The sequence below is a fragment of the Hemitrygon akajei genome, chromosome 1 (genome assembly GCF_048418815.1).
Source record: "Hemitrygon akajei chromosome 1, sHemAka1.3, whole genome shotgun sequence".
Taxonomy (NCBI): Eukaryota; Metazoa; Chordata; class Chondrichthyes; order Myliobatiformes; family Dasyatidae; genus Hemitrygon; species Hemitrygon akajei.
Window position 1 is genome coordinate 182628298 of NC_133124.1, and position 26883 is coordinate 182655180.

At 45.8% G+C, this 26883-nt stretch overlaps 1 protein-coding gene across 1 annotated transcript; it reads right to left on the reverse strand.

The window, feature by feature from the left end:
* Positions 1-10254: 10254 nt before the first annotated feature.
* On the reverse strand, positions 10255-26587 carry erfl1 (Ets2 repressor factor like 1). The gene is made up of 5 exons (XM_073045861.1): positions 26524-26587; positions 18284-18518; positions 14323-14506; positions 12011-12152; positions 10255-10940 (listed from the first exon to the last, which is right to left on the reverse strand). Exons 1-5 carry the CDS (start codon positions 26585-26587, stop codon positions 10255-10257), a joined length of 1311 nt encoding a protein of 436 aa, XP_072901962.1.
* Between the last annotated feature and the right edge of the window lie 296 nt (positions 26588-26883).

A 26883-nucleotide genomic window follows, 5' to 3' on the forward strand; every position in this document is an offset into this window, starting at 1 on the left:
ATCCTTCTTTTCAATTTTGCCCTCATGTTACTGGAAGTTAAAATCCTATCCCTTTTTTAATAACTTTTCTTTATTCTGAAGACCGTAACCTTGCCTTCGCTCTTTTTACTTCATCCTTACTTTCCCAAGCTGTTGAACCTAACGCCCCCCCCCCCCCAACCCGCTATTTAGTTTAAAGCTCGATCCACAGCTCAAGTTATGTGTTTCACCAGGATACCAGGCCCACTTGACCATTCAGAGTGTGTGCGTACTTGAGAAAGATTTGTTACAGAACTCCTTTGCCGATTACTACTGTCCCTTTTCCATCCAGCACACCCCAATTCCCTCTTCCTGTTACCACCATTGGGGAGGAGGTACAGCAGCCTGACAACACACACTTAACAGTTTAGGAACAGCTTCCTCCCCTCTGCCATCAGGTCCATGACCACCACCACGTTATTTTTACACTTTAACCATATAACCATATAACAACTACAGCACGGAAACAGGCCCATCTCGGCCCTTCTAGTCTGCGCTGAACGCTTACTCCTCACCTAGTCCCACCGACCTTCACTCAGCCCATAACCCTCCATTCCTTTCCTGTCCATAAACCTATTCAATTTTTATTTATTTTGTAATTTAAAGTTGTACCACTGCTGCAAAATAACAAAATTCAGATCATCTCAGGCAGGTGATAATAAACCTGGCCTGTGTCTATGTGTCTATGCTTTTCAGCTCCACAAGTCTGCTACACCGATGGATGTTGGATTTTCAGGGATTAAGACTGTCTGTTGTTTATCAGAATCAGAAATTCTCTCTCTCTCTCTCCTCTCTCTCTCTCTCTCTCTCTCTCTCTCTCTCTCTCTCTCTCTCTCTCTCTCTCTCTCTCTCTCTCTCTCTCTCTCTCTCTCTCTCATCTCTCTCTCTCTCTCTCTCTCTCTCTCTCTCTCTCCCCTCCCCCCCCCCCCCCCCCGGCAATGCATTCCAAACACCCACCACCTCTCTGTGTAAAAAAAACTTGCTCCTGAGAGGGAAACATTTTCAACCCTGGAGGAACATTTTCTGACAGTCTACCCTGTCTATGCATCTCATAACTTTACATTTCTACCCAGATCTCCCCTCAGCCTCTGCTGCCCCGGTGTAAACAACTTCATTTGGTCCTAAATTTCCTGCTAATCCAGGCAGCATGCTAGTGAACCCCTTCTACACCCTCTCCAAAGCCTGCATTCCCTTCTGGTAATGGTGCAATCAAAACTGAATGCAGTACTCCAGATACGGCCAAACCAGCACAAATTCAGCGGCCACGTTATCAGTTACCTCCTGTACCTAATAATGTGGCCACTGAGTGTACGATTGTGGTCTTCTGCTGCTGTAGCCCGTCCACTTCAAGGTTTGATGTGGCGTGTGTTCAGAGACGCTCTTCTGCACACCACTGTGGTAATGCATGGTTATTTTAGTTACCGTCGTCTTCCTGTCAGCTTGAACCATTCTCCTCTGGCCTCTGGTTAACAAGGCATTTTCGCCCACAGAACTGCAGCACACTGGATGATTTTTGTTTATCACCCCGTTCTCGATGAATGCTAGAGACTGTTGTATGTGAAAATACCAGGGGATCAGCAATTTCTGAGATACTCAGACCACCCCGTCTGGCACCAACAATCATCCATAGGACAGAACATACAACTGTACAGCACAAGAACAGGCCCCACAATGACGTGCCATCCCCACTGAAAAGCATATCAGCAACCCTCAAGCACTAATCCCTCCTATGTACACAATATCCATATCCCTCCATCGTCCTTATGTCCATGTGCCTATCCAGATGTCTCCCAAAAGCCTCAAATGTATTTGCCTCTATCACCTATTCCAGGCATCCACATCTCTCTGAGTAAAAACCTTACCCTTCACATCTCTCTTGAAACTACCCCCTCTCACCTTCAACGCATGCCCTCTAATGTTAGACGTTTCAACCCTGGGAAACAGATACCCTCCGCTCCAGAGAAAACAACCCACGTTAATACAGTCTCTCGTGTTGGCACATGCCCTCTAAATCAGGCAGCCTCCTGGTAAACCTCTTCTGCGCCCTCTCCAATAGCCTCAACATCGTTCTTATAGTGGGGCAACCAGATCTGTATGCAAAAATCCAGATGTAGCCTAACTAGAGTCTGGTGGAGTTGCAGCATAGCCTCTTTACTTTGGAACTCAATGCTTCCACTAACGAAAGGAAGCAGTCCAAAAGCATTCTTAACCACCCTATTGACCCCTGTGTCCACTTTCAAGGAGCTATGAACTGGGATCCAGAAATCTCTCTGCTCAGCAATGCCATTAAGGATTTTGCCCTTAACAGTGTTTGTCTTCTTGCATTTGCCCTACCAAGGTGAAGAACCTCACATTTATCTGGATTAAACTCCATCTGCCATTCCTCTGCCCATATCTGCAACTGATCTATATGGTGCTGTATTCTTTGCCTGACTTCTACACAATCCACAACTCCACCAATCTTGGTATCATCAAATTTATTAACCCACCCACCTACATTTTCATCCAGGTCATTTATATACATCACAAGCAGCAGAGGTCCCAGCACCGATCCCTGTGGAACACCACCAATTACAGACCTCCAGTTTGATTAAGTCCCTTCAAACATTACCATCTGTATTCTATGCACAAAATAGTTTTGAATCCAAACGGCCAATTCGCCGCAGACCCCATGAATCTTAATCTTCCAATTAGCTTCCCATGAGGGACTTTGTCAAATGCCTTACTAAAATCCATGTAGACAACATTCACTGCCCTACCTTCATCAATCTCTCTCGTCACCTTGTCAAAAAACTCTATCAAGTTGTTAAGACAGCTTGCCTTGCACAAAGCCATGCTGGCTGTCTCTAATTAGGCCCTTGGTTTCCACATGCTCATATATCCTATCCCTAAAAATTTTTCCAGCAATTTCCCTACAACTGATGTGAGAATCACTGGTCTATAGTTCCCAGGGTTTTTCCATTCTCCCCTTCTTAAATAGTGGTACAGTATTATCCACTCACCAGTCCTCCGGGACCTCACGTGGCTAAAGAGGACATGAAGAGACTGGTCAAGACCCCAGAAATCTCATCTCCTGCCTCCTTCAATAACCTGGGGTAAATCTCATCAGGCCCTGGGGCTTATCCATCTTAATACTCATCAGGAGACCCAACACTTCCTGCTCCTTGACCTGTAAACACCGTAACATATTTATACACTCAGCACTGACCTTCTGGCTCTCCATATCCTTTTCCTTGGTAAACACTGAAGCAAAATACTCCTTCAGTACCTCATTCTCTGCATCCAAGGAAATGTTCCCCCCTTTGTCCTTGAGTGATCCCACCCTCCCCCAGTTATCCTCTTGCTCTTGATGTGTGTATAGAATGCCTTGGGATTCACCTTATTCCTACTTGCTAAATCTTTTCATGGCCCCTCCTGGATTTCCTAATTCCCTCTTTAGTTCTCATCTGGCTTCTCAACACTCCTCATGTGCTTCATTTCATCCTGACTTCTGAAGCTTTACATACTTCTCCTTTTACTTTTCGACTAAATTCATCACCATGGTCAAAGTCACTTAGATCACTCTGACGGTTGGCCTGAAGGACAACTGAGCCTTTTGACCATGTCTGCATGCCTTTCTACATCGAGTTGCTGCCGCGCGATCGGCTGATTACTGCAGATACTTGCGTCAATGAGCTGCTGTACAGCTGAACCCAACAAAGTGGTCACGATGGTGACGCTGTGAGCTGAACTCAGCCTGGCCAGCAGATAGTGGAATGGATTGGGGTTGTCACTCTTTGCAGGACGCTGTTGGATTAAGATCTAAACTACTATTTAAATTGTTACTTCCCTTGTAGATTATCTGTTCTTATACTTGTTTATATATGTTTGTATAATCTCTTGTTCCATCTGGGCACACACACTCCCCACCATCAAGGGCATCCTCCAATTCAGCGCCTAAGAAGGTGTCTATCATTAAGCACCCTCGCCACCCAGGACATGCCCCCTTCTCATCACTACCATCAGAGAGGACATACAGGAGCCTGAAAATCCACACAGTGATTCAGGAACAATGTCTTCCCCTCCGCCATCTGACTTCTGAATTGGTCCATGAACCCATGGAGCATTATTCCTCATTATTCCTTTTTTTGCGCGGTTTATGTTTTTCATTGTTTATAGTAATTTCATGCCTGCACTGTACTGCTGTTAAAAAAGAAGCAAATCCCATGCCACCTACACCAGTAATTTTGATGCTGATGCATCACTGAAATACTGTAAATATCTTTTATGGGAAAACTGGAGAACGATTCCATGGTGGTGCAATGGGTAGAAATGTTGTCTTCCAGTTTGGGTTTGATCCTGACCTCCTGCACTGGGTGTGTGTTTGTGTGAGCAAGAAGGAGACAACAGACTGACAGAGAGAGAGGGAGTCTCTCACGACATTAAAACGGTGCAGATAATAGTCTGTACTGCGGGGCAGGGGGTAGATCCTCTGCCTCCAAGCTCCAGGAGAAACAGACGGATCTTGGGGTCCATGTCCATAGATCCTCCAAAGTTGCCACTCAAGGTGCTAGGGTTGTTAAAGAAGCATACGGTGTGTTGCTCTTCATTAGTCAGGATTGAGTTCAAGAGCCATGAGGTAATGTTACAGCTCCATAAAACCCTAAAACACACGGAGTATTGTGTTCAGTCCTGGTGCCTCATTATAGGAAGGATGTAGAAACTTTAGAGAGAGTGCAGAGGAGATAAACCAGGATGCTGCCTGAATTAGAGAGCGTGTCTTCTGAAGAAAGGTTGAGCAAGCTAGGACTTTTCTCTTTGGAGCAGAGGATGAGAGGCAACTTGATAGAGGTGTACAAGATGTTAAAAGACTAGATAGCCAGAGACTTTTTCTCAGGCTGGAAATGGCTAATACAAGAGAGCATAACATTAAGGTGATTGGAAGAAAATATAGGAGGGATTTCAGAGGTAGGGTTTTACACAGTGAGTTGTGGGTGCACAGAACACACTTGCAGGGGTGGCGGTAGAGGCAGATACATTAGGGACATTTGAGAAACTCTTATATAGGCGTACAGATGAAAGAGAAATATAGGGCTGTATGGGAAGGAAGGGTTAGGTGAAAAAGTCAGCACAACATTGCAGGCTGAAAAGGAAGGTGTGTGTGTGTGTGTGTGTGTGTGTGTGTGTGTGTGTGTGTGTGTGTGTGTGTGTGTGTGTGTGTGTGTGTGTGTGTGTGTGTGTGTGTGTGTGTGTGTGTGTGTGTGTGTGTGTGTGTGTGTGTGCGCACACGCACCTGTGTAGAGTTTCCACCATCTTGTTATCCCCATGACCCCATAGTTTTTCCCCCAGTTGCCCCAGTTCCCTCCCACACCCTAGATAAAAGTGAGCTGGGTAGGTGGGTTCATCAGCGGCTGATTTGTCTCCATGGTGCACGGTTGAAGTGTAGAATTGGGGGTAGAATTGGGGAGGATGAAATGGGATCAATGGGTGGTTGCTGATCAGCACAGACTCATTGGGCCGAATGGCCTGTCTGCCGGCTCTATCTCTCCATGACTCCACAAAAGACCGAATTGAACAAGGCCAGCCAAGGTTAAATCCTTCCGTTTGTTTATATTGCTTCCAACATTGAACTTCAGTGAAGACTTTTTTTTTAATCAAACTCTCTTTCAACAGAGAACAAAGCCAATAACATCTCTCCACACATAACATACACAATAAAAACAGCACTCTCAATTAACATTTAGGGACACTTTACACTGGTACAGGAGGACTTAATGCAGACTTTAAATCCACAGTACGTCAATGGTGCAGAGAATATTTATAATTAAAAAAAATAAATAGATAAACATTTATTTCTCAATTGTTATCATTTACTGAAGACCCCATTTTTTTGTAAAGTTCATGTTTTTTGTTTAAATATCTACACATATTTATTTTAGCAAACCAATATCGTGTTTGTTTCAGGTTTGGAAGGGGTTTCGAATGTTTGTTGGGTTTTAACAGACTCTCTCCTGGTTCGCGTAGGGATCTGCGAAGGTGTTTATGCTTCCAACCGGACCTCACTCCCAGCACGGGAATAAGTGGAGACACAAGGAACTTGCAGACAGAAGAATCTGGAGCACACACAAATCTGGTGGAGCAGCTCAGCGGGTCAGGCAGCGTGTGCAGAGGCAGATGGGCAGTCGATGTTTTGGGTCGAGACCCTTCATCTGGACTGTAGAAGTGAAGGGGAGGTCAGAGGGCAGGTTATCTGCCCCCTTTCTTCTCTTGGCTTACCCATTTCCTCCTGCAATCTTTTCCCTGCCCCCCATTGCCCTGTTTTTCCCTCCTTCCTCCACCCTCTCCAACCTCCCTTCCTTAGTTCCCTGCTCTACCTTCCTCTCACGTCAGATTCCATCACCTGTATCTGCTTTGGTCATCTCTACCTGCTGATGGTTGACTCCAGAAAGAGGAAAGAGGGTGAATGTGCACCAATCTACATTGGGGGTTTGGTGGTGGAGAGAGTCAGCAGCTGTAAATCTCTGGGTGTCAACATCTCAGTTGACCTGTCCTGGGCCTAGCACACAGATGCAATCACAAGAAAAGTGCTCCAGTGTCCTTACTTTCTTAGGAGATTACTGAGGTTCAGCTTGCCACCGAACACTCCAACAAACTCCTACAGATTGCCCCGTTGTAGGTGTCCTGACTGGTTGCATCTGGTCTGGTACAGCAATTCAAGTGCACAGGAACATAAGAAGCTGCAGAGAATAGTGGACTCAGCCCAATACATCATGGATACATCCCTCCGCACCATCGGTTGTATCTGTAGGAGGCGCCCCCTCAAGCAGGCAATGTCTATAATTAAAGATCCCTGCCGTCCGAGCCATGTGATCTTCTAGCAGCTCCCAGGAGGTCTAGAAGCCTGAAGTCCCACACCACCAGGTTCAGGAACAGCTACTTCCCGTCAATCATTTGGATCCTGAACCAACCAACACAACCCTAATCACTGCCTCAGTATAGAAACGCTGTGACCTCTACCACTTTACACCACAATGGACTTTGATTTGTTCTGATTGTGTCCTTTCTTTAAAGAATTGTATTAACTTTATGTGATCCTGTGGGTCCGAGATAGTGGGTCTTTCATTGCAGCAGAACACAGGCACATATCAGTATATGACAATAAACGACTTGTTAATTTTATTAATATTTTTGACCTGTCATCATCTAAACTCTCCCTGCTTCATCTGCCTATCATCCCTCCTCACCTATTGCCTGCACCACCCCTCGTCCTCGTCCTCACCACCTCATCCAGACTATCTCCTCTACTCTTTCGGTCCAGATGACACCAGGTTTCAGCATGAAACAGCAGCCACCCATTTCCCTCCACAAAAGCTGCCTGACCCACAACTTGGTTTTGTTTTTGCATGGGAATAAGTGAATTGGGAAACTTTAAAACCCAAGAAATATTCCATCTCCTAGTTCTTCTTCTGAAAACATATTGGATTACAGATGAGAACAATTAGAAACTTTTGTCTTAGATGAATGCAATGTAACAGTTCAAAAAGAGAACACTGATTAAGTGGGATACTTATTACCAAACTTGAATTTGACAATCTACCTTATTATTGTTTTTTTTTTATTTTTGGAAATATAAATGTATCATATTACAATCTAAATAATAGCAAGATCTTTTATTTGACTGCTTTTATTTTTATTTTGTAAGTATAGAGTTTTAATTTTATAATTGAATTAACAATTAACAAATCTTTATTTTATAATAATTTGTAATTTTATAAATTATAAATCATAATTTTAAAACTAAATTAGTAATCAACAATATACTTTTTAAAAATATTGCAAGCACAAATTTATAAATGTAAAATCCAATTGGCAAGTTCTGTAACAGCCCCTCCCCTGGGTTATGAACTCATGCCTTAGATACAAGCTCCCTACATGTGAACGAGTTCCCATTATATTAAATTCAACAGTTTAGCATATATATTTTTCTTCTTTAAAATAACAGAACTAGATTCCTCTCTCCCTCTCCATGAATGCCATCAGTCTGATAAGGAAGACGAATTACAGGTATTTAGTAATTGTCCTTCCTTATCAGACTTGTGGTTTTCAGACATTCATTACAATGCTGTGGAGGTGTAGTTACCATATCAAAAGATTATATATTTTCTGATTTACAAAATTGACTGAAGGGCATCTGTAAAAAAGGAATATTTGTTACCCTAAAAAACCTCAATTTTTAACGCAGTAAGCTCAAATTTATAATTTTATATCGGAACTATTGATTCCACACAGTCCTGTATTTTTACTTCTGTATATTCAAAATTATAATTTTATAATCAAATTAATGAGTGGTAAGATTCTTTATTTCACTGCCAAGAAGAAATTTATAATTTTAATACTAATTTTTTGAAAAGATCAACAAAATCTATTATTTTTAAATTTTGCAAATACTAAATATGATTTTAGAGCTTAAACATTAGCAAGTTTCTTTATTTTGGTACTTCTAATGCCTCACACACGAATTATAATTTTGTAACGGAGGATTGCATGTTGCACTATTTATATCTGTTGCATGAGGCGTCTGTCTCTGCTGGGCAGTTTTGATCCTTGCTGGAGTTGGAATTTAATATTAGCTTCAGGTTTGAAGTGTGTGATGGTGTAAAAGTCTGAACCTGTTCACCAGGGAGAACTAACTGATCTAAACCCGTGCGTTGAGAGGGGTGGTTCAGGAATCAGAGAGAGATGAACAATGAGAGGGAGTGAGGGAGGGGAGGGAGAGAGGGAGAGAGAGAGAGATGGGGCAGAGAGGGATAGGGTGTGAAGGAACGAGAGAGAGAGATGAGGGTGAAGGAGTGAGAGGGAAAGGGAAATGGTCTATGAGGGAGAAAGGGTGAAGGAATGAGAGAAAGATGGAGAATGGGGAGAGAGGGACAGGGGATGAACAAATGAGGAGAGAGAGAGAATGAAGGGGGAGAGGGAGAGGTAGGTGAAGGAATGTGAGAGAGAGGGGTGAAGGAATGAGACAGTGAGAGAGATGGAAATTAAGACAGGGAGAGAGGAAAGGGGTAAAGGATATGCAAAGAGAGAGGGAAAGAACAATTCGGATTAATTATTATTAAAGACCTAGAGATGGAGGAGAGTCAGAAGCAGGTGGGGAGAGTGATAGAGAAAAGCAGGCAATCAGGGAAGCAGGATAGAGTCAGAGAAACAGTGACTGACAGAGGAAGGAAAAGAGAGTGAGTGAGAAAGGAACAGAGAGAAGCGAGAGATAGAGAGAGGGAACAGAAAGACCGTGTGCAACAGAGAGCGGAAAAAGAAAATATAGACAAGATGAGATGCTAATGAAGAGCGAGGGAAGTAAGAGATGGGCAGAGAGAAAAAGAGCGAGATAGAGAGAGAGAGAGAGAGATAAAAATGAAGATACAGAGTGAATGAGGTAAGGAGGGAGTAAGAGAAAGAGAGAGAGTGACAGTGACACAGGTAAGAATGTCAGAGAGAGATACCGAGAGTGAGTGAGAGATATGTTAAAAGAGGCAACAGTGAGTTGGATAGAGCGAGACATACTAAGACAGTGAGTGAGAGATTGTAAAAGGGGCAACAGAGAGGAAGATTCTGTAAAGGTGAGCACTAGAGAAATAGACAGGTGCAGCAAAAGAGGGGTCAGTAATAGAGAGAGTTTGCAAGCTGGGAGAAGAGAAGAGGAGAGGCAAGGGATGAAAGAGTGAGCCAGAGAGGACTGTGCCCTGTGCCCAGAGTACAAAGAGATGGGAATGAAGAAGAGGGGTGACTCACTGACGCCTCTGTTCAATTGGAGCTTCCCTAGGTAAACCCCAAAGTCCAGAGAGCGAAAGTGGTCATGAGACACCCCAACCTCCCTCTATCTCCCCTGCCCTCCCTTCTTCCCCGACGACTGACAGCTCAGATCAAAAATTCACAGGACAACTTGGGGTGGAAGATGAGGCACTCTCCCCACACCACCGAGGGAAGCCGGAATGAGGGACATTTCAAAGGATCTCGGATGTTCCCATTTGTCTCAGAACTCGCCCGTTTGGAAACTCTGGGTCTGCAATTCCGCAGGTGCGGCTGCCTCAGAATAAACGGGCGAGGATTTGGAGACTCTCGCCTTCATTTTCCCTCCTCCTGCCCTCTCCCTCCCAAACTCCGCTGTCACGACCTCGCTGATCTTTGGCTGGTGGGAAGGGGAGGATGGCGAGAAGCCGAAGGAACGGAGGGGCAGTGAGCAGGGAAGGGACGGGGGGGTTAGGATTCATGGAGCAGCTCCACCCCGACAGAGATAGTTTCCGGGATGTCCCGGGTGGGCTGAGGACGGGTCCCCAGCTGACCAACGAGGGGTGCGGAGGAGACGCACCAGTCCCGCCCTCTCGGCCGGGGGTCAACTCCGCCCTCTCCCTCCGAGCCGGAGCCGCTGAGGTCCGTCACTTCCAGTTCCGAGTCCGTCTCCGACTTGACCCACGTCCGCGGCCCTGCCTCCGCAGAACCCACCCCCTTTCCCGAGGATGCGGAGGAGGAGGGGGCCGAGGCGGCTGTGGGGAGCTGGGGCGGTTGGTGGGAGGACGAAGAGGAGAGGGGGGTCGGCGCCAGGTCTGCCCTCAGCGTCTGGATCACCGGACAGGGCGGAAAGCCCTTGTGCCCGAGGGAGAGGCGGGGGTAGGGTCCCAGAGGCGGAGGGACCCTCTCCGCCACTGAGTCGGAGGAGACAGAGGAGGAGGAAGCGGAGGAAGAGGGAGGCAGGAGGGAGACCTGGGCAGGGATGTGTGCCAGCGTGCCCGGGTAGTAGTGAGGAGGGTAGAGGGGCGACATCTTGGAGGCAGACAGGCTGAAAGGCGGCGGAGGGTAAGAGGGAAGACCCCAGGGGTACTCGGAGAGGTGGCCGCTCCGTCCATAGGCGCTCAGCACGGCGGGAGGCTTGGAGTAGTAGTGGGTCCCTGCCGAGAAGAAGGGAAGGCAGAGTGAGTGGTGGTGTGCGCGGCACAGGTCAGCTACCCCCTCCTGTGCCCACCCTTGGGAGATACGGTCATCATCGTACGTTCCCCCTCCTCTCCCTCGCTCCTCTGTCTCGTTCTCCCTTCCTTCTGCCCCTCTGTCCGTCCCCACCCATTCCCGTGCACTCTCCCCCTTTAACCCGTCTCTCCCCTTCCCCGTTTCTTCCCCTCCCCGTCTCTCCCGTCTCCCCCTTTCCCCGTCTCTCCCTTTCCCCATCTCCCCTTTCCCCATCTCCCCTTTCCTCCTCTCCCCTTTCCTCCTCTCCCCTTTCCCCCTCTCCCCCTTTACCCCTCTCTCCCTTTCCCAGATCTCCACCTTCCCCATCTCACCCCCTATCCATCCCATAATCGTCTGTCACTCTATACCCCCATCTTTCACCTCTCTGTATCTCTCCTTCTCTCTATCACTTCCCTTTTTCTCATCCCTTATCATTCTTTATACCATTTCAACCCCTTTTTTCTTGCTATAGCCCCCATTCAATCTCCCTCTCTCCCATTCCCCCTCCTCTCTGCAATTCTTTCTCACTCTCACCTTCATTTGTTTTAACTCGTCTTCACTGTCCATCTTTCTCCCAATGACTTGGCCTCCACTGCCATCTCCCACAGATTCGCCAAACCCCCTGGCTATAGAAATTCCTCCTCATCTTTGTGTAGATGGATGTCCCTCTATTCTGAGGCTGTTCCTTTGATTCCCCCCCCCCCCCAAGTAGGAAATAATAATCTCTGGATTCACTCTATCAGACGTTACAGTATTTGAACGTTCAGAGGTAGCCCCTCATTTTTCTAAACTCCACCGAGTACAGGTTCTGTGCCATCAAACATCCCGATATGTTGACATTCCTGAGAAACTCCTGTGGACTTTCCCTTCCCTCCTCTCCTCTCCTCTCATTCCTCTTTCTCCTCTCCTTCCTCTCCTCTCCTTCCTCTCCCCTCACTCCTCTATCCTTCCTCCTCTCCCCCTCTCCCTCCCACACCTCCACCCATGTGACCCTTGCAATCCATACTTCAGCTACCTGAGCTGAGGAAAGCGAGTCCGGTCTCCAGTCGATGTTTCTCGTTGTCTGTGGATGGGACAGCCCGTTCGAAGATTGGGTTCCTCAGATCGCCAGCTCGTGCATCAGGGAGCCTGGGCGGATTCAACAAACTTTGGATTGTCTTCGTGAAAACAAAACAGACAGTAGGTCAGAGTCAGGACACAGAGTGAAGCTCCTTCCATATTGCCCCATCACACTCTCCCGGGGTCAGACACAGAGTGAATCTCCCTCCACACCGTCCCATCACACACTCCCGGGGTCAGACACAGAGTGAAACTCCCTCCACACCGTCCCATCACACACTCCCAGGTCAAGATACAGAGTGAAGCTCCCTCCACACCGTCCCATCACACACTCCTGGGGTCAGACACAGAGTGAAGCTCCCTCCACACTGTCCTATCACACACTCCCAGGGTCAGACACAGAGTGAAGCTCCCTCCACACCGTCCCATCACACACTCCTGGGGTCAGACACAGAGTGAAGCTCCCTCCACACTGTCCTATCACACACTCCCAGGGTCAGACACAGAGTGAAGCTCCCTCCACACCGTCCCATCACACACTTCCCGGGTCAGACACAGAGTGAAGCTTCCTCCACACCGTCCCATCACACACTCCCGGGGTCAGACACAGAGTGAAGCTCCCTCCACACCATCCCATCACACACTCCCAGGTCAAGATACAGAGTGAAGCTCCCTCCACACCGTCCCATCACACACTCCCGGGGTCAGACACAGAGTGAAGCTCCCTCCACACCGTCCCGTCACACACTCCCGGGGTCAGACACAGAGTGAAACTCCCTCCACACCGTCCCATCACACACTCCCAGGTCAAGATACAGAGTGAAGCTCCCTCCACACCGTCCCATCACACACTCCTGGGGTCAGACACAGAGTGAAGCTCCCTCCACACTGTCCTATCACACACTCCCAGGGTCAGACACAGAGTGAAGCTCCCTCCACACCGTCCCATCACACACTCCTGGGGTCAGACACAGAGTGAAGCTCCCTCCACACTGTCCTATCACACACTCCCAGGGTCAGACACAGAGTGAAGCTCCCTCCACACCGTCCCATCACACACTTCCGGGGTCAGACACAGAGTGAAGCTTCCTCCACACCGTCCCATCACACACTCCCGGGGTCAGACACAGAGTGAAGCTCCCTCCACACCATCCCATCACACACTCCCAGGTCAAGATACAGAGTGAAGCTCCCTCCACACCGTCCCATCACACACTCCCGGGGTCAGACACAGAGTGAAGCTCCCTCCACACCGTCCCGTCACACACTCCCGGGGTCAGACACAGAGTGAGGCTCCCTCCACACCGTCCCATCACACACTCCTGGGGTCAGACACAGAGTGAATCTCCCTCCTCACCGTCCCATCACACACTCCCGGGGTCAGACACAGAGTGAATCTCCCTCCACACCGTCCCATCACACACTCCCGGGGTCAGACACAGAGTGAAGCTCCCTCCACACCGTCCCATCACACACTCCCGGGGTCAGACACAGAGTGAAGCTCCCTCCACACCGTCCCATCACACACTCCCGGGGTCAGTCACAGAGTGAATCTCCCTCCACACCGTCCCATCACACACTCCCGGGGTCAGACATAGAGTGAATCTCCCTCCACACCGTCCCATCACACACTCCCGGGGTCAGACACAGAGTGAAGCTCCCTCCACACCGTCCCATCGCACTCTCCCGGGGTCAGACACAGAATGAAACTCCCTCCACACCGTCCCATCACACACTCCCGGGGTCAGACACAGAATGAAACTCCCTCCACACTGTCCCATCACACTCTCCTGGGGTCAGACACAGAGTGAAGCTCCCTCCTTACTGTCCCACCACACACTCCCGGGCTCAGACACAGAGTGAATCTCCCTCCACACCGTCCCATCACACACTCCTGGGGTCAGACACAGAGTGAATCTACCTCCACACCGTCCCATCACACACTCCCGGGGTCAGACACAGAGTGAATCTACCTCCACACCGTCCCATCACACACTCCCGGGGTCAGACACAGAATGAAACTCCCTCCACACCGTCCCATCACACACTCCCGGGGTCAGACACAGAATGAAGTTCCCTCCACCTGTCCCATCACAGAAACAATAAATGATGGCATGGTGAGCTGAATGGCCTAATTATGTCACTTGAATTTATGAAAAAAGAAGAATGTCAAGGGGTGGTAGAGGGTGAGACCGTGGAGCTGGATCAGGGCAAAGGGTATGCTGTGATTGTGGACAGCGGTCGAGGTCAGAAAGATCAGGTTCTTACCTCAGGAGTGATACCACTGCACTCGGGACTCTGGGTGCTGCTGAACGGGTTGGGTGTGAGCAGAAGCTGGGAGTGTCCCATCTCCAGTAGGGGGTAGTTGACCAGAATCACCTTGCTGAAGTTGAACTTGTAGGTGAACCTCTTGCCTTTGGTCTTGTGGAGGATGCGCTTGTTGTAGTAATACCTGGAGAGGTGGACAATGGGAGTTAAGTGCAGCCAAGGGTGAAGGAGGCAAGAGATCTCCTAGGGGATACTCTTGTAGATGCTAGACAATCTTGGGAAGGGAAGATGCTTAGAGAGTGTTAGAGACTCTAGAAGGGTGAGACCCTCAGAGGGTGGAAGGGGGAGACACTTAGAGGGATGGAAGTACATTTGAAGAGAGGAGGAGACAGAGAAACCCTGAAAAGGGAAGGGGCTACACAGTGAGGGAAGCAGGCGATAGTTACCCTTGGAGAGAAATTACTTTGGATGGAGAGAGAGACCCTAAAGAGGTGAAAGCTACCCTTGGAGTGACAGAGACCCTTGGAAGGAGGGAGACACCCACTTGAGGGAAATGGAGATGACCAGAGGGGAATAGGGAACCTCATGGAGAGATAGGAACCATCAGGAGCAAGTTGAAACCCTCAGCGAGAGTAAGAGGCTCTCAGACTGAGGAAGTAAAAACCTTACAGGGACAAAGGACTTCAGGGGAAGACAGAAACCCTCAGTGTGAGATAGAGACGAGGAAGACAGAGATACTTTGAGGAAGGGAGCCACATTGAAGTGATCCTCTTGAGGAAATAAAGGTCCTCCATAGGTGAGAGAGACCCTCAGAGGGAGACGTAAACCTGTGGAGAGATATACTCCATGAGGAGGAGATAGAGATCTTCGGGTGAAGTTGGTGAAGGGTTTGATCCTTAGAAGGGGAAGAGATAAACTTGGAGTGAAACAATGACCCTTGGAGGGAGGGAGTGAGATAGAAACTTTTGGAAGGTTAAGTGACCCTCAGAGTGAAGAAGAGACACTCAGCAAGTTGGAGGGAGAGAGTGAGTAGAGATCTTGGAGGGAGACAAGAGACATCAAGTGCAAAGTAGAAGCCCTCAGAAGAAGGCAGAACCCCTCAGAAGGAGATAGAGACCTTCAGAAGCAGAGAAAATTCTTGGCAAGAGGGATAGGTTGTTGGTGGAAGGAGAGACCCTATCAGGGAGATAGAAATCTTCAGAAGGAAACAAGTCCCTTGGAGAGAAGACTCTCAGAAGGGATGAGGCACACCAGGAGTGACAGTCAAATACATAATGACGTGGAGACCCTTGGGAAACAAAGAATATACCTCCTCCCTACAGTATTGAGATAGACTGCATCTTAATAAGCCTCTGACCCACTGGTAGATGATGGTCTACAGTGTGGATGCAGGGACCCTTGGAGAAAAGCCAGGACCACCAGCAGTGTGAGCCCTGGACCCCATTAGTAGGACAGAGATTGGCAGAGGAGAAACAGAAACCTCACCCTCTCACACATCCTGGAAGGCCTCTGAGGGATGCCTTACAGAGTGAGAGAAGGTCCCACCAAGTAAATCAGGGAGACTTGGCGAGACTGTAGGACCCTCAGGGTGAGGCAGATAGGATGTTCACAGCGATGGCATGCGGAGTCTCTGAGAGGAATGCTCTGGGACCTCTTCCCACAATAATTTAGAGCCTCCAGTAACTCAGTGTGACCCTGAGTGTTCAAATGACCTTCACTGATTTTTACTGATACACCATAGAAAGCATCCTGTCCAGATGCATCACAGCTCAGTATGGCAACTGCTCTGCCTGTGACCACAAGAAACCGCAGAGAGTAGAGGACACAGCTCAGCCCATCATGGAAACCAGCCTTTCCTCTTCTCGCTGCCTCAGTAAAACAGCTAACATCATCAGAGACCCCTCTGACCCTGGACATTCTGCATTTTCCCCTCTCTGCTCAAACAGAAGATGCAAAAGCCTGAAAGCACCTACCACCAGGGCAGCTTCTAGCCCACTACCTCTCCTTCAGGAAGGGGAAGTTGGGAACACACGCCAGTCCCCATGGAGGGGTCAGCAGAGGAAAAGGTGAGCATCTTCAAGTTCCTGGGTGTCAACATCTCAGAAGATCTATCTTGGGCCCAATACATTGATGCAATCATGACAAAGGCATGCCAGCAGTTCTATATTTGGAGTTTGAGGAGATTTGTTATGCCACCAAAGATGCCATCGAATTTCTACGGATGTACTGTGGAGAAGATTATGACTGGTTTCATGACAATCTGGCATGGAGGCTCCAGTGCATGGAAATGCAAGAGGCCGCAGAGGGTTGTAGACTCAGCCAGCTCTAACATGGGCACAAGCCTCCCCACCATCGAGGACTTCTTCAAATGGGCATCCATCATTAAGTACACTCATCATGCGGGACAAGACCTCATCACTGCCAATGGGGAGGAGGTACAGGAGCCTGAAGACCCACACTCAATGATTCAGGACCTGCTTCTTCCTCTCCCCCATCAGATTTCTGAATGGTCAATAATGGGGGTTTGAACTGCCACCTGAAGGAGTTTGTATGTTCTCCCCATGTCTACATGGGTTTCCTCCAGGTGTTTTGGTTTCCACCCACAGTCAAAGACATGCTTGTTAGATTTGTTAAGTTTGAGGTTTGCTATGTAGGCGCTGAAAGATACAATGACACCTGAGAGCTGCTGTGAATTCATCTTCAGACTGTGTTGGCCATTAAATGCAAATGATGTATTTCACTGTGTGCTTTGATATACATATGACAAATGTAATCTTTATCTTTACCTACCCCACGAACACTATCTTGCTATTTCCCTTTTGCGCTATTTACTATTTTATATAACTTATAGTAATTTATACGCTGCTGTTTACAACAAATTTCATGATGTATGTCACTGATAATTAACCTGATTCTGATTCTGAACATGAAGCCCACCTCCTGTAGATGAAGGGCATTGTGCCAAGTGTCTTGTCTGACTGTGATGCCACTTTTAGGGACTGAGTATTTGTACACCTCAGTCCCTCTTTTCTACCTTCACTGTGGAGGTCTACCTTGGCTTAACTCCCTAATGACTCCCATGGGCTGTGTTCTCCTCTGGGAGCCCTGAGTCATTTTGGGAGTGTCTTTCTACTTGGGGAAGGTGGTCTCTTCATTGCTCAAAGAGACATCCACATCCAAGGAGACCAAGCTCTGGGGAGCCCCTCTCCCTGAGAAAGACCCCAAAGGTGAGAACTGAAAGTGGAGACACAGGTAGACAGGGTGCTGAAGACGTGGTTTGCAGGCTGACCTTCATCAGTCAGGGCACTGAGAACAGGAGTGAGACATCACTGTACAATCAGAATCCAATTTATTATTACTGACATATGCTGTGATACACGTTGTTTGTGGCAGCAGCACAGTGCAATACATAGAGACAATATTGATAAGTTGCAATAAGAAATATAAAATATGAATACGTGGTGCAACAAGAGAGCAAAGTAGTGAGGTTGTGTTCATGGACTGTCTAGAATCTGGTGGTGGAGGGACAGGAGCTGTCCTAAAATATTGAGTGTGTGTCCTTGGGGTTCCATACCTTCTCCTTGGAGGTGTGTAAAATCACGAGGTACGTGAATAGGGTGAATGTGCAGTGTTTTTCCAAGGGATGATCTAAGATCGCAGGGTTTAAGGTGAAGAGGGAGAGATTTTAAAGGAAATACAATGGAAAACTTCATCACACAGAGGGTGGTAGGTGCATTGAACAAGGAAGTGTTTAAGGCAGGTATAATGACATTAAAAGGCATATGGAGAGGTAACCGATATTGGCCAAATTCAGGCAAATGGGACTAGCATCTCAGTAGGCATGGATGCATTGGGCTGAAGGGTCTGCTTCCAGATGAGAAGCCCCTCAGGGAAGGATGGGCTCACAGGGAAAGGGGTGCAGATAAGGAGGGTGAAGTTAAGGGGCTGGTGGAGATGTTACCTTAGAGCCCGGCTCAGCTTGTCGTAGTTCATGTGGGGCTTGCACTTGCGGACGCCCCACAGCTTGGCCACCTCGTCGGGGTCCTTGATGACAAACTCGCCATAGTCGCCTTGCCAGGCGATCACGTCATGGTACTCCTCCTTCTGCAACAGCTCCAGAATGAAGTGCCAGAGCTGGATCTGCCGTGACCCAGGGCTCGACTCCGGCTTGTAGGCCCAGTCCGGAAATGCAAAGCCTGTAAGGGAGGTGGGGGGGGGGGGGTAGTGATTCAATGAAAGGCAAATTGTGGAGGCTTCTATCCAGTGAGATTAGACTGAGAAACTCCCAACACACTGAGATTCAGTATTAGATGCAGATTACGTCAAAGATTTACAGAGTGTCATAGCACAGAGGGTTAAGCTACTGGTCTGGTGTCTAGAAGAATGATTCAGGGAATGCGGTTTCAAATCCCACATTGAGAACTAGGGCATTTAAATGAGCATATGGCTTGGTATGGCAATTGGTCTATCCATGACTACAAGAAACTGCACATCATGGAAACCAGCCTCCTTTTCATGGACACTTCTGGATACATTAGTAAAGCAGCCAGTATCACCAAAGGTCTGTCCCACCCTGGATATTGTCTCTTCCCCACCCTTCCATTAGGCAGAAGATACAAAAGCCTGGAAGGACGTACCACCAGCTTCTCCCTTGCTCTGATAAAAATTTTGAACAGTTCCTCATTACACGGATTTTCATCCTCACTATCTACTCTCCCTTGTTACCTTGCTCCTCATTGTCTGTCCGCTTTATTTCCTTTGTGACTGTTACACTCTGTTCTGCCTCCTGCATTGTTTTCTCTTGTCGATGCACTAATGTGATGAAATCTGCATGGATGGCATGGAAAATAAAGCTATTTGCTGTAACTTGCAATGTGACGATAATAAGCCTATTTAATTATTTGCCAAGTAGCTTAGTGCATTATTTGTCATTGCAATGATGTATTAATGGATTAGCACTGTTAATAGATATTGAGAATAGATTTTTACTGTCAATGCAATGGATTGGGGCTAGTAATAGATTATCACTTTCAGTGAGTACTGGGAAACTGTTGATGAATTAGTATTGTCAATGGAATGCTGCTATGAATGGTCTGTTAACATGAATGGATTAGTACTGTCAATAATGGATACAACTAATTGATTAATGCTGATAATGGATTCATTTTGTAGATGGATTAAGATTATTAATGAATTGGTACCATTGACCTATTGGTATGGTCAGTGGATTAGTAGTTTAGATGGATTGCTAATTATCAAAGGATTGATAAAGTTAATTGATAAATGACTGGTTACAACAGATTGGTTTCATTAACGGATTGGTGAGTGAATTGGTTCTGTTGATAAATTGTTACAGTCGGTAAACTGATTCTTAGATGAATTGGTACTGCCAGTGAACATGTTCTGTTGATGCTTTGGTAATACTACGGATTTGGTACTCCTTACGGATTGGATGTGTTGGTGAACAGTTTCTGTTGATGGACTGGTACTGTTGATGGATTAGTACTGTTAGTTAACTGGTACTGTTGGATCTGTAGATGGATTGGTATGTTGAACTAGTACTGTTATGAATTGGACTGTTAATGGATTGATACTGTTGACGAATTTGTACTATTGATGGATTGGTATTAGTTTGGTTTGGATTGTTGATGAATTGGTATTGTTTGTGGATTGGAGCGACAAAGCATCAAAATGTTGATGAATAGGAACCATTGATGGAATACTCTGTAAATGATTAATGCTTCTGGTGGATAAATTGGTAAATGATTAATACTATTGATAGATTGCTACCATTGACATATATGTATTGTTGATGGATTAGTACTGTAGATGGATTGTATCTGTTGATGAATTAGTATTGTAGATGGTTTAGATCTAGTTGATGGTTTGGATCAATCAGTGAACTGGTACTGTTGATTTATTGGTACCACCACTGAAGCAGCTCTGTTGTTGGATTACATTTGTTGATCCACTAATCCGGATGATGGAGTGATACCATTGATGAATTGTACTGAAGCCACTGATTGATTGTTATTGTTGATGGAGTGGTACTGTAAGTGGATTGATCCCATTGATGAATTGGTACTGTTTATCGAGTTACTGCTGTAGTCAGGATTATAGTCAGAGTTTTAGTTGCTGTTAACTGAAATGTTGTGGAGAGAGTTATAGTCAGTATTATAAACACTATTATACACTGTTATAGTCAATGCTACATAGCATGATGTAGTTAGAGTTATAGATGGTATGAAAACAGTGTTACAGTCACTTAAATAGTTTTATATTCAGTGTTGTAGTTAGTTTTATAGTCAGTGTTATAGACCATGTTGTAGTCAGTGGTGTAGATAGCCTTAAAGTTTATGTTATACACAGTGTCACAAATAGTGTATTGATAGTGTTCTAGATGCTGTCCTAGTCAGTGTCATAGTGTTGTAAGCAGTGTTGTATTCAGCATTATAGGGAGAGAGATAGATAATTGTTATAGACAGTGCTTTAGATGGTGTTATTAACAGTCGTGTAAATGGTACTGTACATGGTGTAGATTTGTTGTAGATGATATTGTAGATGGTGTTGCAGATGGTGTTCTTGATGATATTGTTTATGGTTTGTAGATGGCATTGTGTTGGTGTAAATGGTGCTGAAGACAGTGTTGTACACAGCACTGTAGACAGTGTTATTGACAGTTTCCTTGAAGGTGTTGTAGACAGTGCTGTAGATGGTGTTATAGGCGATCATTTTGATGGTGTTATAGATCTTGTTGTGGACAATGATGTTAACAGTGCTGTAGATGGTGTGGTAGAGGTGTTGTTGATTGTGCTGTAGGTGATGCTGTAGTTGGTGCAATAGACGATGCTGTAGATGGCACTCTAGACCTTGTAGTAGATGGTGTTACAGACCATGGTGCTCTAGGTGGTGCTGTAGACAATGTTGGACACAGTGTTGTAGAAGGTCTTGTTGCTGGTGTTATAGACTGTGTTGTGGATGGTGTAGACAGTGCTGTAGATAGCATTGCAGATGGTGCTGTAGACGGTGCTATAGGTAGTCATTTTGATGGTGTTATTGACAATATTGTGGATGGTATTAACTGTGCTCTAGATGGTATGGTAGACAGTGCTGTAGATATTGTAAATGGTGCTGCACACAACGTTGGGGATGGCATTGTAGACTGTGTTCTAGACAATGTTGTAGACAGTATTGCTAATGTAGACAGAGCTGTGGATGGTGCTGTAGAAAGTGCAGTAGATGGTGTTGTAGACTATTTTGTAGATGGTGCATTAGACAGTGTTGTGGATGATGCTGTAGGTGGTGCCGTAGACAGCACTGTTGACTGTGTTGTTGATGGTTTTGTAGATGATGTAGTTGGTGTTGCGTATGGTGCTGTAGACAATGTCGGAGACAGTATTATAGACGCTGTTGTAGATGGTCATGTTAATGGTGTTGTGGACAGTGCTGTAGACTGTGGTTGTTTTGATGGTGTTATAGACCCTATTGTGGATGATTTTGTTGATGATGCTATAGACGGTGTTGTTGACTGTGCTCTGGACAGGGTTGTAGATGGTGCTGTAGATGGTACTATAAGAGAAGAAAAAGAAGAAAGCCCTTAACTCCAAGTGGAGTCATCGGGACGGCGTTTTTGTAGCAGGCTTTCTCATTTTTATGAGGCCGAGTTGCTAGCTCGATGCTTAACCCAGTATGGATGGAAAGCGTGCAAAGGAGCCTGCAGGATTCGAACTCCGGAGCCTTCGCTCCAAAGTTCGGCGCTGATGCCACTACATCACCAGCCGGCCAGTACTATAAGACATAGAGCAGAATTAGGCCATCAGCCCATCAAGTCCACTCCGCTATTTCATCATGGCTGAACCTGGATCCCATTCAACCCCCATACTCCTCCCCTCTCACCATATCCCTTGATGCCCCAACCAATCAGGAATCTATCAGCTTCTGCTTTAAATATACCCATGGACTTGGCCTCCACTGCAGTCTGTGGCAGAGCATTCCACAGATTCACCACTCTTTGGCTAAAAAAAAAATCCTCCTTACTTCTGTTCTTAAAGGTCGCCCCTTAATTTTGAAGCTGTGTCCTCTAGTTCTGGATACCTCCACCAGAGGAAACATCCTCTCCACATCCACCTTATCTAGTCCTTTCAGCATGTGATAGGTTTCAATGAGATCCCCTTGCATTCGTCAAAATTCTAGTGAGTACCATTGTAGCTGCCTTTGTAAGTAGTGCTGTAGATAACGTTAGAGATGGTATTATAGACAGAGTTGTAGACAATTATGTTGATGGTGTAATAGGCAGTGGTATGGATGGTAGTGTGGATGATGTTGACAGTGCTGTAGGTGGCATTGTAGGCAACAAAGTAGATGGTGCTTAGATAATTTTGGAGATGGTATTATAGATGATGTTGTAGACAGTCATGTTGATGGTGCTGTAGACTGTGTTGTGGACTATATTATTGACTGCTGTAGACAGTGCTGTAGATGGTGATATTGATGATATTGTACAGTACTGTAGATGGTTTTGTAAATGTTGTTAATGGTGTTGTGAATGATGTTGTAGATGGCATTATACATGGTATTATAGAAAGTGTTGATGGTGCAGAACACGGAATTGTAGATGGTGTCAATGTTGCTGTAAATGATGCTGTCGACGGTATTGTAGACAATGTTGCAGACAGTGTTGTAGGTGATGTTGATGGTGTTATTGTTGCTGTTGTAGCTGGCACTGTAGATGGTGTTGTAGATGTTGTAGACAGTGCTGTAAATGGTGTACACGGTACCATAGGCAATGTTGCTGATAGTGTTGTTGACAGTTTTGTTGATAGTATTGTAGACAGTGTTGTTGATGGTTCTGTAGACAATGTTGGACACGGCATTGTAGAAGATCTTGTTGATGTTATAGACCATGTTGTGGATGGTGTAGACAGTGCTGTAGAAAGCATTGCAGATGGTACCATAGTTGGAACTCTAGACCGTGTAGTAGGTGGTGTGGTAAATGGTGCAGCAACCAACGGCAGACAGTGCTGTAGACAATGTTATAGGCGGTCATTTTGATGGTGTTACAGACCATGTTGACTTTGCTCTAGATGGTGCTTTAGACGGTGTGGTAGATGATGCTGTAAACAGTGCTGTACATATTGTAAATGGTGCTGTATACAGTGTTGGAGATGGTGTTGTAGGTAGTGTTATTGATGGTGTTGGAGATGGTGTGGTTGATGGTGTTGTATGTGTTATAGACTGTGTTCTAGACGGTGCTGTAGATGGCACTGTAGTTGCCATTGTAGGTGGTGGTGTAGACGGCATTGTAGTTGCCATTGTAGGTGGTGTAGACGGCATTGTAGGTGGTGTTGTAGACGGCATTGTAGTTGCCATTGTAGGTGGTGTAGACGGCATTGTAGGTGGTGTTGTAGACGACATTGTAGTTGCCATTGTAGGTGGTGTAGACGGCATTGTAGGTGGTGTTGTAGACAGCATTGTAGTTGCCATTGTAGGTAGTGTTGTAGACGGCATTGTAGTTGCCATTGTAGATGGTTCTGTAGATAGTGTAGTAGATGGTGCTGTAGATAATGTTGGAGACGGTATTAATAAACGGCGTTGTAGACAGTCATGTTGAAGGTGTTATAGACTGTGTTGTGGACAGTGTTGTAGATGGTGTTGTACACAGTGCTGCAGACAGTGTTGTAAATAGCACTGTAGACAATGCAGTGGATGGTGTGACAGATAGTATGGTAGACAGTGCTGTAGATGGTACAGTAGACGGCATTCTAGATGATGTTTTAGTCAGTGTTGTAGATGGCATAGACAATCTTATAGTCAGTCTAGTTATCAGTGATATAGTCTGAGTTACAGACAGCATTATTGACAGGGTGTTTGACAGTGTTTGACAATGTTGCACTCAGTAGTATAGTCATTATTATAGACAGTGTAATAATCCATGTTGTAGACTATATTTATAATCCATTACAGTCAATGTTTGGGACTGTTTTGTAATCACTGTTATAGCCTGTATTATAATCAGTGTTGTAGGTAGTGTTAGTGCCAGTATCATAGTCAGTGTTAGAAAGAGTATTATAAACATGACTGTAGTTAGAGCTTTAGTCAGTCTTGTAATCAGTCTCATTTAGACAGTAGTATAATCAGAGTTAGTGTAATATTCGGTGCTACACCGTTAGCGTTTTAGACAGCGATGTTATAGTACGTGTAATAGTGTATTCATCAGTTTGTAGACTTTTGTAGACAGTGTTATAGCAGAAAGTTTCACAGTCAGTATTATAATCAGTGTTACAAATGGAATCACTTATTATATACACAGTACTTCAGATTGTCATATCAGTGTTATAGTCACTGTTGTTAACCGTACGATAGACAGTGTTACAAATAGTATTGTTGTCTGTGTTATGGTCAGTATTATTTATAGGATAAATAGTACTGTAGATAGTATTATGTACATTGTTAAAGACAGTGTTGCCATCAGTTCATAGTGTTGAAGTCACTACTACAGTCAGTGCTTTGGACATTATTGTGTCTGAATTACAGACCGTATTGAGGCCAACATTACAGTCAGTGTTATTGACTCTGTTATAGACTGTACACAAACTTTGCATTAAACAGTGTGCTCACTGAACATCCCTTCTTACATTCTGCTGACCCTGTTGGACTGCAGATGAAGATTTACAGCCGGTGAGCGTCAAAGAGGGTGCTCAGTCAGCCGGACTGATTGTTTTTGCAGTGTGTGAGTAAGGGTTGCAGTCAGAGTTCGGGAACAGTTGCACATTGACTTTAACTCATAGTGAGGCTAGTGCCTAGGATGGACTGTTCTCCACCCTGTTCTGATGACATCTCAGCTCTTAACACTGGTGTTCACTCCTGGTGCACAGTGTGAAGCTACCCTCCCCCGTCCACTCCTAAAGCCTTGCTCCAGGGGTGATGGATGATAACACTGTGAGTCACCAGCTGTCAAACATTCTCACTCCCTGCCCCCTCAAATAGATAGATAGATAGATAGATACTTTATTCATCCCCATGGGGAAATTCAACTTTTTTCCAATGTCCCATACACTTGTTGTAGCAAAACTAATTACGTACAATACTTAACTCAGTAAAAAAATACCCACTCTTGTCCCTCACATCCAGTCACCCTCACTCTCATTCTCTCTCTCTCTCTCTATTGCACTTTCATACACATACTCTCCTCTCTCTCTCTTTCTCTCTTGCTCACACACACACACACACACACTCTCACCCCCTCTCTCTATTGCACACTCATACACATACTCTCTCTTTTTCTCTCTCGCTCACACACACACAACTAACATCAAAACACAGACACAGGCATACATTCGCGTGTGCGCGCACACACACAACAAACATCAAAACACAGACACAGGCATATATTCGTGCGCACACACACACACACAGACACACACAACAGACATCAAAACACAGGCATACATTCGTGCGCACACACATTCACACACACAGACACACACATTCAACACACACACATACACAGACACACACATTTATACACACACATATACAGACACACACACATTCACACATACACAGATACACAGACACACACAGAGACACACACATACACAGACACACACATATACAGACACACACACATACACAGATACACAGACACACACACACAGACACATACAGACACCAACACACACAGACACACACTCATTCATACACACACACATTCACACATACACAGACACACACACATTCACACACACACAGACACAGACACACACATATACAGACACATACACAGACACACACACACAGAGACACATACAGACACCAACACACACAGACACACACTCATTCATACACACACACATTCACACATACACAGACACACACATTTATACAGCACACACATGAAAGAAATATCTGAAACACCATACTTCAATTTTCATACAAACTCTTTCTTATTCCCCCCACACATCTTCATCATTCCCTCCCTCTCACGGACACTGACGTTTCCCACTTCCCCTTCTCTCTCTGTCTCTCTTTTAATCTCTCACTCTCTTCTCTTTCGCTTCTCTCTCTCCCTCTCATCTTTCGCTCTCCTCTCTCTTCTCGCTTTCTCCGAACCAGTTGAGAAGACACGCGACAGGCTCGGCTATCTCCGCACGCCCACTCTCGTCCGAGTATCTTTTCCATCGCGAGCAAAGTTAGCCCTACCTGGCGTCCAGAGAGTCGGCATTGGGGGAGTTAATAGCAGGTCCGAGACGCAGTTACAATCCATGCCGGTCAAAGCGAAGCAGTCTACGAGAGTTGAAGAGTAAGAGGATTAATCCATTAAAGAAGTAACTGTTACATCACGCAACAATCAGCGCCTCCAGAAATTCATGTTATTTAAACTTTGAATGATTATCCAAACATGTTATTTGTTTTATTTTTAATGCCGTGAGTGTCATAATTCTGTTTTATAAATTTATAAATATACACCTTTAAATGTATATGTATATAATAAATTGTTTTATAAATTCAATTATTCCAAATTACATATCTTCAAAATTTTTAAAACTAAGGCCATGTGTT

Coding starts and splice junctions, on each gene's coding strand:
- erfl1 (XM_073045861.1), bottom strand. CDS start 26,587: ATGGATTGTAACTGCGTCTCGGACCTGCTATTAACTCCCCCAATGCCG. Junction 12,153..14,322: donor GCAGTGGTATCACTCCTGAG/GTAAGAACCTGA, acceptor GTTTTCACGAAG/ACAATCCAAAGTTTGTTGAA. Junction 10,941..12,010: donor ACTCGCTTTCCTCAGCTCAG/GTAGCTGAAGTA, acceptor TCTTCTCGGCAG/GGACCCACTACTACTCCAAG.